At 40.1% G+C, this 11299-nt stretch overlaps 1 protein-coding gene across 1 annotated transcript; it reads right to left on the bottom strand.

Annotated features, from left to right (window-relative positions):
- Positions 1-306: 306 nt before the first annotated feature.
- On the bottom strand, positions 307-4966 carry LOC132384952 (cytochrome c oxidase subunit NDUFA4-like). The gene is made up of 4 exons (XM_059956632.1): positions 4809-4966; positions 1721-1809; positions 1100-1160; positions 307-536 (listed from the first exon to the last, which is right to left on the bottom strand). The coding sequence occupies exons 1-4, from the start codon at positions 4848-4850 to the stop codon at positions 480-482; spliced, it is 249 nt and encodes an 82-aa protein (XP_059812615.1). The 5' UTR covers positions 4851-4966; the 3' UTR covers positions 307-479.
- Positions 4967-11299: the final 6333 nt, after the last annotated feature.

The raw sequence follows: 11299 nt of genomic DNA, 5'->3' as shown, positions 1-11299 counted from the left end.
TATAAAACACAGGCCAATGCAATCCACATTTTAGACAGTTAAGATACAGAGCTCATCCAAAGAGATGGATGCTTTAGATCTTCTGAGGTGGGAAATCTTGAATTTTAGAAAAAGATCATAGCAATAAATGTTAGAATCCAGTTGACACTCATCAGTCTTCTTCTGCATCTAAATAACATTTCCATTTGTTTTTCCAAATGTCTCAAACAAAAATGCTTCTAGGTATAATTTGTTTTATATTGATGAGCCTGCATTATTGCCAACTACAGATTTTACCCTTAGACAATAAGAGGGAGACAAGTGAAATGGAGGACATCAGTTTATTTGCATTCGGTATATACAGACAAATTAGGTTCAGTAGAATATCTGGTCACTGAATACTCCAATAAAACTGATGAACACGAAACATATTAAGACATTTTGCAGTAAGCTTTACAGATCAGCAAAGCCATCTGGACAAACAACCCATTTGTCAGCATTTAGAAGTCTGGTCGCTCCTTCTTCAGTTTACTGTAGTCCATGTTCACTGCAAAGAACTATTAACAGAGAAAAAGATTAGTCAAGAAGTTTGACTAAAATGTCTACTAATATGAAACACGTTTGTTAATTAACATTCAATATCTGAATTGGAAAAAAGTTTAACTCAATCCTACAGTACCCAAGCCATGACATGCCCATGCCCATTTGTTTAGATTAAAGTCTATTTGCCAGTTTTGCCCTCTTTTGTTCATACTTATGATTTTAATTGTTCAATAATACTATTGTTCTGTCTTTATGTGCCTATACAACTGCACATCTAACATTAATCTCATCATGTGGAGGAAGTGGTGAGGAACGGGTGGAGAAGGAAATTACAAGATGTTATTTCAGTCACACTCAAGTTCTTCTCATATCCAAAACAATGTACAAACATTCCTTGGGAAATAATTGAGCAAATGATTCCAAGTGGCCTTTGGTCCAATTTTATACCCTGGTTTTAATAATAGCTAACATTTCAAAAATTAAATTGTACAAACGTATTGCACAGGTAACAAGGCAAGAAATTAAAGCATGCTCAATAATCAAATCAGCTCTGCTACGATGAGTAAAAAAAAGTTACCTTGTACTGCTCATTAGGTGCAATTTTATTCCACGGTTCAGGGTTGCTCTTGCGATTCCAGCTATGGTAGAAGTGGATTGCATAGTTAGCAATGAATGTTGTATCTCAAAGTTTTTCACTGCACCTGTGCATACTTGTGCATATAAAAATAAACCTGACTGACTTTTGAAAAATATGCCTCTTTAACCAACTCAAATAAAAGCCATTTTTGCAAATTCTTGTTGAAACCTTTCTGTTATAAGCCACACACCTGTTTCTCAACATTTCTTTGCACATATTTAAAAACCTTATGATACATCTCTTCCTAAAACCCAAGTACTGTTCAAGTGCAATATTACATTCCTGAAATCAAAACACTTCAATCTCATTCTAATCAATACATTCTTGGCTGAAGTTAAATTAAAAACTATTGTCTATGTCAATCTGGACCTTACACCAGAAAATCTGGATTCAGCTTTCAATTTCTAAATGATTCAATATGCAATCTTGTCATTAAAAATTATGACATGCAATTTAATGTAAAAACATTCAACAAAAAGCTGAACTGTAATGAAGACAGCAAGTCACTGTCACAAGATAGTACACACAACCTCAACAAGTGTTACATTCTTAATCACCTACCTAACATCAGGATTGCGAAAGGCAATCCGCATAAGGTAACCGCCTGCTCCAAGACTTCCGGACCCAATGATAACAAACAGTGGAATTAGCTATCAAAGAATTGGGGGGGGGGGGGGGGGGAAAGAAACGTCATTAATGTACAGCAATAAATTCACAACTAGTTCAAATGAAAGATACCAGAAAACTAAGAACCGTGAAATTAATGTGTTCAAGAGTTATTATGTAAACATTCACTCTAAAGCAAATTATGAACTTTCAATTTCACATATTGTCACTTCTATCAGCAGCTACCTGTTTCCACAAGCCTTCTTTTTCCAAGAATCCAGCAAAAATACAGATTCACAAACACATCAAAAACAATGTTCAAATATTTAACCTATCATACGTCATAAACACATTTAAAATGACCACCACTCAATGTTTTATCAGTGGAACACTACTAAACAAATAGAAATGCTAAACCCGACTACTTTGTAATTATGAATTTTCTGCACTGCATATCTACTCCTGTGTCAAAAAATATTTCTAAACTGTTGGTTAGGATCTCATTTATCGTGTAACCTCATTATTTTACTTTTAATTTAAAAAATACTATTCTACAATCATTCCTAATATCTGAAGCAAATTAGTATCAAGGGGAAAGGCTAGTTTACAAATTGAAAAGTAATTTTGAAGTATAACATTGATCTAAATGGTCAAATCCCACAGAAACTGAAAATCACAAATGTCACTCCACTCAAAGGAGAGGGGATGCAAAAGACAGGAAATAAAAGGTTCAGCCTGAGTTCAGTGGTTGGCAAGATGTTTCAAGAGTCCATTATTAAGAACAAGGCATTGGGGTACTTGGAAGCACATGATAAAGTAGGCATATGATAAAATAGATAGAAAGATATGCGAAGGGGCAGGTAGAGTTGAGGAAGCAGGGAGTCTGTGGAAGGACTTGGGACAGATTAGGAGAATGGGGAGGAAAGTGGCAGATGGAATAGAGTGTAGGGAAGTGTAAAGTCAAGCACTTTGATAGAAGGAATAAAGATGTAGACTATTTTCTAAATGGGGAGCCAATTCAGAAATTTTAGATACAAGGGAAATTGGGAGTCCTCATGCAGGATTCCCTGAAGTTTAACTTGCAGGTTGAACTTTAGTGAATCCTGCACTCTGACTCCCAATGCAATGTAAGCATTCATTTCCAGAGGACTAGAATACAAAAGCAAGGATGTAGTGTTGAGGCTTCATAAAGCATTTGTCAGACGACACACAGAGTATAGTGAGCAGTTTTGGGCTGACATTGGAGAGGGTCCAGAAAAGGTTTACAAGAATGATCCCAGGAATGAAAGGGTTAATGCATGTGAGGTGGTTCTGGGCCTTACTTGCTGGTGTTCATAGGGCGGAAGAACGGAGGGGGGGGGGGGAGAATCTCATTGAAACCTACAAAATATAGAAGGCTGCACCTTTTGGACAGGGATGAGAGTCATTTCTTTGGCTATTTCTGAAATTTACTCTGTGGATGTGGCAGTGGATGTCAAGTCATTTGGTATATTTAAAATGGAGGTTGATAGGTTCTTTGATTAACAAGGGCATCAGAGGTTACAGGGAGATGGCAGGGAATGCACTTGAAAGGAAAAATAAAGCAGTCATGATGGAATAGCAGAGTAAACTCAATGGGCCAAGTGGCCTAATTCAGCTTCTTTCTCTTATGAGCACTTAAGCCAACTTTTTAAGTCAACATGGATTGTAGGAAACTTTATTCTCTGCCCTTCTTCAAAGTACATTTGTAATTGTAGTTTATTCCAAGAATATTGCATCCATTCTACCAAAAAAATCATAAAAATATACTTACTCAATTGATCACATGCAACAGAAATATATCAAAGCAGATAAAACACAGTGTGGCAAGAGGAAAATAATTTCAATTCAGCCCATCTTCCAATTACTTTTTTTAAATATTCAGGTAGATTAAAGCCATGATAGTAATAATTTAAAAAAAAGCACAGATTGTAGCAATTTGGATACATTGCAGAGCTCTTGTCCAACGGAGGAAAAATAAACCTACATCACTACTGATGTCAGCATCTTGTCAGTTCATGAAAACATAACCAAATGGGATAATGCTGTCCTGTATAAATATCTAGAAATCAAATGATATTTTAATCTCAACTCAATTACAACCATATCATCCACTAAATTGTAATGAATACAATGGAGTATCTGTATTAATAAGAGAAATCATGCCAATATAATTGACTGAAAACAGCAGCTGTCATCACTAGAGTACTCAGCACGGATAGCATGCTTTTTTTCGTGGATTGAAAACTCTTACAATCTCCATAATCCAGATCTGCAGCCCCAATTGAAATCAATGTCACCTCATCACAGCTCAGATTATCCGTAATTTAAACTGGCAAGTCGACAATCAGAAAATCTACAATTAATAAAACCCAGAGGTAATTTAAAAATATAACTGAATGAGCATTCAACGGGAAGGAAATTTAACAGACATAAAATTAAAAAATTATGCAGTTTAAAGACAAGTACAAAATGGCAGTTGTCAGCAAACACGTTCTAACCACATGCTGATCGGCCCTCGTGTGCAGCCAGACCTGGCTAAAGTGCGAGCTCATCCCGATACTTTTGATACATTAAATCCAGAAAATTTTCAACTCAAAGGGAGGAATTACATGGGGCGTGCCTGCAGCACACTGCACTTCACTTTCACCTCATCTCCCCTGCAACCTACCAATTTCCCCAAACCTGCCTGCCAATACCACCATCCGACAACATCTCCCCATACGTCAACACATACCTTCATCTCCCCGTCCCAATCCTGCATCCACATTTCTCCTGAACTACCTACCTGCAATGCTACAAAATGAACCCACATCTCCACTCATGCCTCCACCCTACCACCGCCCTCTCTTCCACCCTACCACCGCCCTCTCTCCCCCCCTACCACCAAACCCCTTATTCTCTTCCGCACACACCACGCCCCAAGCGCTCTTCCACTGCCGTCTTTCCACCTCCCTCCCACCCCACACTCTCTGCCGCACGGAGGGAATAAGAGCACGACATCCACTCTGCTGCTGGTTCTTACACTAGGGTGGCTCCTAGCCTGACGGAACATCAATCCGAGCATGGTGCTGCCTTCTTGTGCTGCCGCCGCCCGCGCAATGTCACCTTTGGGGCTTGGGAACCTGTGGACCACACGAATTCCTGAGCGAAAATTCCCTCACGTCAATCCACACTCACAAATATTCCTATCGTTTTTTTAATTTTTTTAAAAAAACTGATGCATGACTGCGTTTCAATAAAATAAAATACTTCATTATAATGCTGAAAATCTGGCAAGAATTGTAGCTACCTAACCAATGCAGGCGATTAAGCCCTAGTCTCCGAGGGCCCGCCGCAGTCACTATCACGTGACCCGAACATTCCGAAGCCGCTTCAACTGTAAACTGTCACGTGTCAGTCCAGCCTGGGGAAACTGCACGTAGGTGGGGCTGGGGAAGGATGTATGTTATCTTTGCTGCAAACGTTGGTTGCGACGGTTTATTTTAATATAAAAGTTATTTTATTTTACCCCTCCTTTCATAGTCTTTCCAAACGATTCATTTACTTACAAGAAACCTGAATACCCTTGTGATTGTGATTTGAGTCACCAGAGAAACACTGGAGTTGGTGTTGCCGAAATATCTATTTAACATACCAGTCAGTTTAGAGACTCTGGCGGTAGTCTCTCAAAGTCAAAGTACATCATATTTTATACACTTAATATCAAATGTAACTCTAGGCGATTAAATATAATTTCAATAGCAAAATATTTACTTAAGTATTTTGAGCCTGACAATGATTAATTTGGGTTTTATTTCTACAGTGGGAGATTGTTCAAACACCTTTGATGGGACAAAGTGATTCCCACAGATGGTCTAAAAGCTACTGAAGACAGAGATCCCAGACACCCAAAATTAATGCTGTAAGGGCTGACTCTCAGTACTCAAATATCCCAACTATTGATTGATCATACCTGTGACCATGGTTGATGGTGACAGGTGACAAAATGTTTGGTCTGCAAGCTTCCTTGAACTCAGTCACAGTGGTGTAAAATAACTTAGCTATCTTTGTCAGGTTTAATGCAAGCCAATTAACATAACCCATCTTACATCCATATGAGAACATCTCATGGTCATTATACTTGGCAAATCTTATCTCTTAGCAGCCACCATCCTGCTGTAGGCCAGTAGCCTGTGCTCTGTAGATAGTGCTGTTTGTTGTAAACCTGTCCTTTTAACTTCAAACTGATTATGCTTGCAACTTACATTAAGAACTGAAGTCTGGTTCCTTTTGAATTAATAATAACAATAACTTTATTTTAGAGCACTTTTCATACTTTTCTGGTCGCATCACTATAGGGATGTGGAAGCATTGGAAAAGGTACAGAGGAGATTTACCAGGATGCTGTCTGGTTCAGAAAGTATGCATTATGATCAGAGACTAAGGGAGCTAGGGCTTTACTCTCTGAAGAGAAAGAGGATGAGAGGAGACATGATAGAGGTATGCAAGTTATTAAAAGGAAAAGATAGAGTGGACAGCCAGCGCCTCTTCCCCAGGGCACCACTGCTCAATACAAGAGGACATGGCTTTAAGGTAAGGAGTGGGAAGTTCAAGGGGGATATTAGAGGAAGGTTTTTTACTCAGAGAGAGGTTGGTGCGTGGAATGTACTGCCTGAGTCAGTGGTGGAGGCAGATACACTAGTGGAGTTTAAGAGACAGGTATATGGAGGTATTTAAGATGGAGGGCAGGGTTTAAGGGTTGGCACAACATTGTGCTCCGAAGGGCCTGTACTGTGATGTATTGTTCTATGTTCTATACTGACAATGTAGTTCAAAGTGCTTTACAGTGGGATAAAAGTGCAAACAAGGAAACAAAATAAAAACATGAAAATAAAAGACAAAAGGATTTTAGTTAAAAGCATGTTGAATAAATACATTTTGAACTGGTGTTTAAAAGGGTCAACTGAGTCTGCATCCCTTATAATTTTAGGTATTGAATTCCACAGTTTAGGGATGTAATTTAAAAAAGCTGGCCTGTCAATTATCTTTTGAAGGAGATTGTTTACATTTAAGAGAGCAGCAGAAGAAGACCTGCAAGTTTGAGCAGAATTGTAAAATGAAAATGATTCTTTGATGCACTCCAGTCTCGGAACATTGAGAGTTTTAAAAACAAGTCAGAGAACGTTAATGTCAATTCAGGAAGTGAATGCAGAGAAGCTAGTACAAGAGTGATATGTTCCCTCAATCTGGTTTGGTTTAAAAGCCGGCAGTGACTTTCTGAATGAGTTGTAGTTTGTCAATAGGTTGTGTTGAAAGGCCAGTAAAAAGTGTATTGTAGTAATCTAGTCTATTCGATATAAAGGCACAGATTAATTTTTCAGCATAATTATGTGACAAACAGGTATACCTTTGCATTATTTCTGTAAGTGTAGAAATGCTGCTCTGGTCATGTATTTGTATGGGATTTAAAGTTCAAATCTGAATCGAGGATAACACCCAGGCTAGTTAGTGCTGATTTTACAAGGGGAACCGAGTTCCCACATCTATCTCTTCCTTTGGCTTTTTGGACCAACCAAAAAGTTTTCAGTTTTTATCTTCATGTAGTTTTAGGAAATGATTGCTCATCCATTTGTATATTGCAGCCATACCAGAAGTCAGAGAGGATAGGGTGTTATCATCATCAGGCTCAACTAAGGTATATAATTGGTGTTTTCTGCATAACTGTGAAAATCAAGTTCATACTCTACTGAGGGAGCATTTATATGGAGAAGAGTAGAGGAGCAAGACAGCTTCCCTGAGCAGTGCTAAAAGCTACATTATATCTCTTAGAAAATTGGTCTCCAAGACAGACAAAAAATGTCTCCAAAATCTCCAAACTCCAAAATCCTTAACACCCTTACATCTAAGCTAACATAAACTCTGTCCTGTAAATTATCCCCCACATACTTGTGTTCCCATCCATTTGCACTTTCTCTAAAATTGGAGACACAACTGCTTCATTTGAGCTTACCTCAAATGAGACTTTGCAGTGGAGTACAACAGTGGAGACACAAGAGACTGCAGATGCTGGAATACAACACAACAGCCAATCTGTTGGAGGAACCCAGCAGTGAAGCAGCATCTGTAGGAGGAAAGGAATTGTCGGCACTCCAAGTTGAAACCCTTCATTAGGATTCATGCATGTTTTTGTTCCAAAATTTCAATAATTCCTTTCATCACCCTAAAGGGATAGTCCTCCATGTGACATCCTGGTCCTGCCTTAATTTCTCTCAACACCCTCCCCACAGTTCCCTGCCGTGAGAGGTATAGATAGGTTGGATAGTAAACATCTTTTGCAGTGTTGTTGGAGTGGCCAGGCTTTGGCAAGAACAGGCACAGGCTAGAACTAAGGCAGGTTGGTAGTTCAGGTAGTGGAATGCTCCTCCTGTGAGATTCAAGATTTCAGGGTACCTATTGTCTCCCTGATGAATACATCTGCAGGAAATGCACTCAACGTCAGCTCCTGACTGATAAGGTCAAGGAACTGGACCTAGAATTTGATGTACTCAGGACCATCAGGAAAGCTGAACATCTCATAGATGAGACTTTTACAGAAGTGGTTGCATGCAGACTTTAGGCTTCAGATAGTAGAAGGGTGACCACCTGGAGGAGTAAGCAGTTAGTGCAACAAGTATACGCCTTTGGATACTGCTGAGGGTGGGGGGCTGGTGATGGTCTATCAGGACACTGCAGCAGCAGCCAGGCTGCTGGCACTGTGGTCGGCTCTGAGGCTCAGCAAGGAAGGGTAATGTCAGGCAGAGCGATAGTGACAGGAGACTTGGTAGTTAGAGGGACAGACAGGAGATTCTGTGGCTTGGATAGAGAAGCCAGGATGATGTGTTGCCTTCCAGGTGCTAGGGTCTAGGATGTCTCAGAGCAGCTGCAGAAGATTCTCAAGAGGGAGGGTGAGCAGGCAAATTTCATGGTGCACATTGGTATCAATGACATGGGTAGAAAGGGGCAAAAAGGCCCTGTACAGTGAGTTGGGAAGAGGTGGAAGAGAAAGGCCTCTAAGATAGTAATCTTTGGATTACTTCCACTACCACTAGTTAGGGCAGGAATAGGATGATAGTACAGATGAATGAGTAGCTGAAGCAGAGGTGCAGGGAGCAGCATTTGAGATCTCTTCTGGAGAAGGTACAACCTGTTAAAAAAGGGCAGGTTACATCTCAACCTGAGGTGGACCAGTATCCTTGTGGACAAGTTTGCTAGAGCTGTTGAGGATGGTTTGAAGTAATTTGGCAGGGGGATAGGAACTGGAGTGATAGTGCTGAAGATGGGGCAGTTGGTATACAATAAGATGCAGTGAGTAGTGAAACTGTGAGGAAGGCCAGGCAGATGAAAGGGCAATATTGCAGTCAGTGAGTTGAGTTGAAGTGTAACATGGCAAAATTGAAAAGGGTGATGAATACAGAACTGAAGGTGTTATATCTGAATGCACACAGTATATGGAATAAGGTAGATGAACTTGTAGCACAGTTAGAGATTGGCAGGTATGATGTTGTGGGTATCACTGAGTCGTAACTGAAAGTAGATCATAGTTGGGAGCTTAACATCCAAGGATACACCTTGTATTGAAAGGACAGACAGGTAGGCAGAGGGGATGGTGTGGCTTTGTTGGTCACAAGTAAAATCAAATCCTAACAAAGAAGTGGCATAGGATCAAAAGATGTAGAATTCTTGTGGATAGAGTTAAGAAACTGCAAGGGGAAAAAAGACCCCATTGGGAGTTATGTGCAGGCCCCCAAACAATAGCCGGAATGTGGGATATAAGTTTCAACAGGAAATAGAAAGGGCACATAATAGGGCAATGTTATGATGTTCCTGCTGAGGGTTTTCGGCCTGAAACATCAACTGTACTTTTTTCCATAGATGCTGCCTGGCCTGCTGAGTTCCTCCAGCATTTTGTGTGTGTTGCTCAGATTTCCAGCATCTGCAGATTTTCTCTTGTTTACGATAGTCATGGGGGATTTCAATATGCAGGTAGCTTGGGAAAAATCAGTTTGGTGCTGGATCCCAAGAGAGGGAATTTGTAGAATGCTTTTTAGAGCAGTTTGTGGTGGAGCACACCAGGAGAAAGGCAATTCCAGATTGGGTGTTGTGTAATAGACCAACTTTGATTAGGGAGCATAACACATAGGAACGTTTAGGAGGCAGTAACCATAATATGATCAAATTCACCCTGAAGCTAAAGTCAGATGTATCAGTATTGCAGTGGTGTAAAGAGAATTAAAGAGATATGAGAGAGGAGCTGGCCAAAGTTAATTGGATGGGGACACTACCAGAGGTAACGACAGGCATTGGAGAATTTGGAAGGTGCAGGATAGATACATCCCAAAGATGAAGAAGTATTCTAAAGGTAGGATGTGGAAAAACGTGGCTGACAAGGGAAGTCAAAGGTAACACAAAAGCAAAAGAGAGGGTATATAATATAGCAAATATTATAATATAGCAAATATTAAGTTAGTGGATTGGGAAGCTTTTGAAAACAAACAGAAGGCAATTTAAAAAAACATTAGGAGAGAAACGATGAACTATGAAGGTAAGCTAGCCAATAATATAAAGGAGGATACTACCACTGGAAAATGTCGCTAATGGGGGACAAAGAGTTGGCAGGCAAGCTCAAAAACTATTTTGCATTAATCTTCACTGTGAAAGGTACTAGCAGTATGCCAGAAAGTTGAGAGTGTCGGGGTAGAAGTGAGTGTACTGTAGTTGTTATTACTAAGGAGAAGATGCTTGGGAAACTGAAAGTTTTGAAGGTAGTTAAGTCACCTGGACCAAATGGACTACACCCCAGGGATCTGAAAGAGGTTGTTGAGCAGATTATGGAGACATTAATAATAATCTTTCAAGTATCTCTAGATTCTGGAATGGTTCTAGAGGACTGGAAAATTGTAAATGTCATTCCACTCTTCAAGAAAAGAGGGAGGCAGGAATAAAAGAAATTCTAGGACAGTTTTCAGTGTTTAGGAAGATGGTGGAGTCCATTATTAAGGATGAGGTTTCAGGAGTACTTGGAGGTGCATAATAAAATAGGCCAAAATCAGCATGGCTTCCTTAAGGGGAAGTCCAGCCTGACAAATCTGTGGAACTCTTTGAGGAAATAACCGGCAAGATAGACAAAGTCAGTGGATGTTATTAACTTGGATTTTCATAAGGCCTTTGACAAGGTGCCACACATGAGGCTACTTAACAAGATAAAAGCCCGTGGTATTACAGGAAAGATTCTAGCATGGATAGAAGATTGGCTGTCTGCCAGGAAGAAAAGAGTGGGAATAAAGGGGGCCCTGCCTGGTGCAGCTGGATCCTGGACTTCCTGTCAGATCGCCAGCAGGTGGTAAGAGTGGGTTCCCTCACCTCCACCCCTCTGATTCTCAACACAGGAGGCCCTCAGGGCTGTGTACTGAGTCCCCTCCTTTACTCCCTGTATACCCATGACTGTATCACCACCCACAGCTCCAATCTGCTAATTAAATTTGCTGACGACACTGC

The sequence above is a fragment of the Hypanus sabinus genome, chromosome X1, assembly GCF_030144855.1.
Source record: "Hypanus sabinus isolate sHypSab1 chromosome X1, sHypSab1.hap1, whole genome shotgun sequence".
In the NCBI taxonomy this organism is placed as follows: Eukaryota; Metazoa; Chordata; class Chondrichthyes; order Myliobatiformes; family Dasyatidae; genus Hypanus; species Hypanus sabinus.
The sequence above is the reverse complement of the archived record's forward strand: the minus strand, read 5'-3'. Positions and strand labels throughout refer to the sequence as shown.

What these genes read in the sequence shown, in the direction of transcription:
- LOC132384952 (XM_059956632.1), bottom strand. Translation starts at nt 4,850, where the DNA reads ATGCTCGGATTGATGTTCCGTCAGGCTAGGAGCCACCCTAGT. An exon ending in AGGCTAGGAGCCACCCTAGT is followed by an intron (nt 1,810 to 4,808) that starts GTAAGAACCAGC and finishes ATTCTTTGATAG; the next exon opens with CTAATTCCACTGTTTGTTAT. An exon ending in CACCTAATGAGCAGTACAAG is followed by an intron (nt 537 to 1,099) that starts GTAACTTTTTTT and finishes CTCTGTTAATAG; the next exon opens with TTCTTTGCAGTGAACATGGA.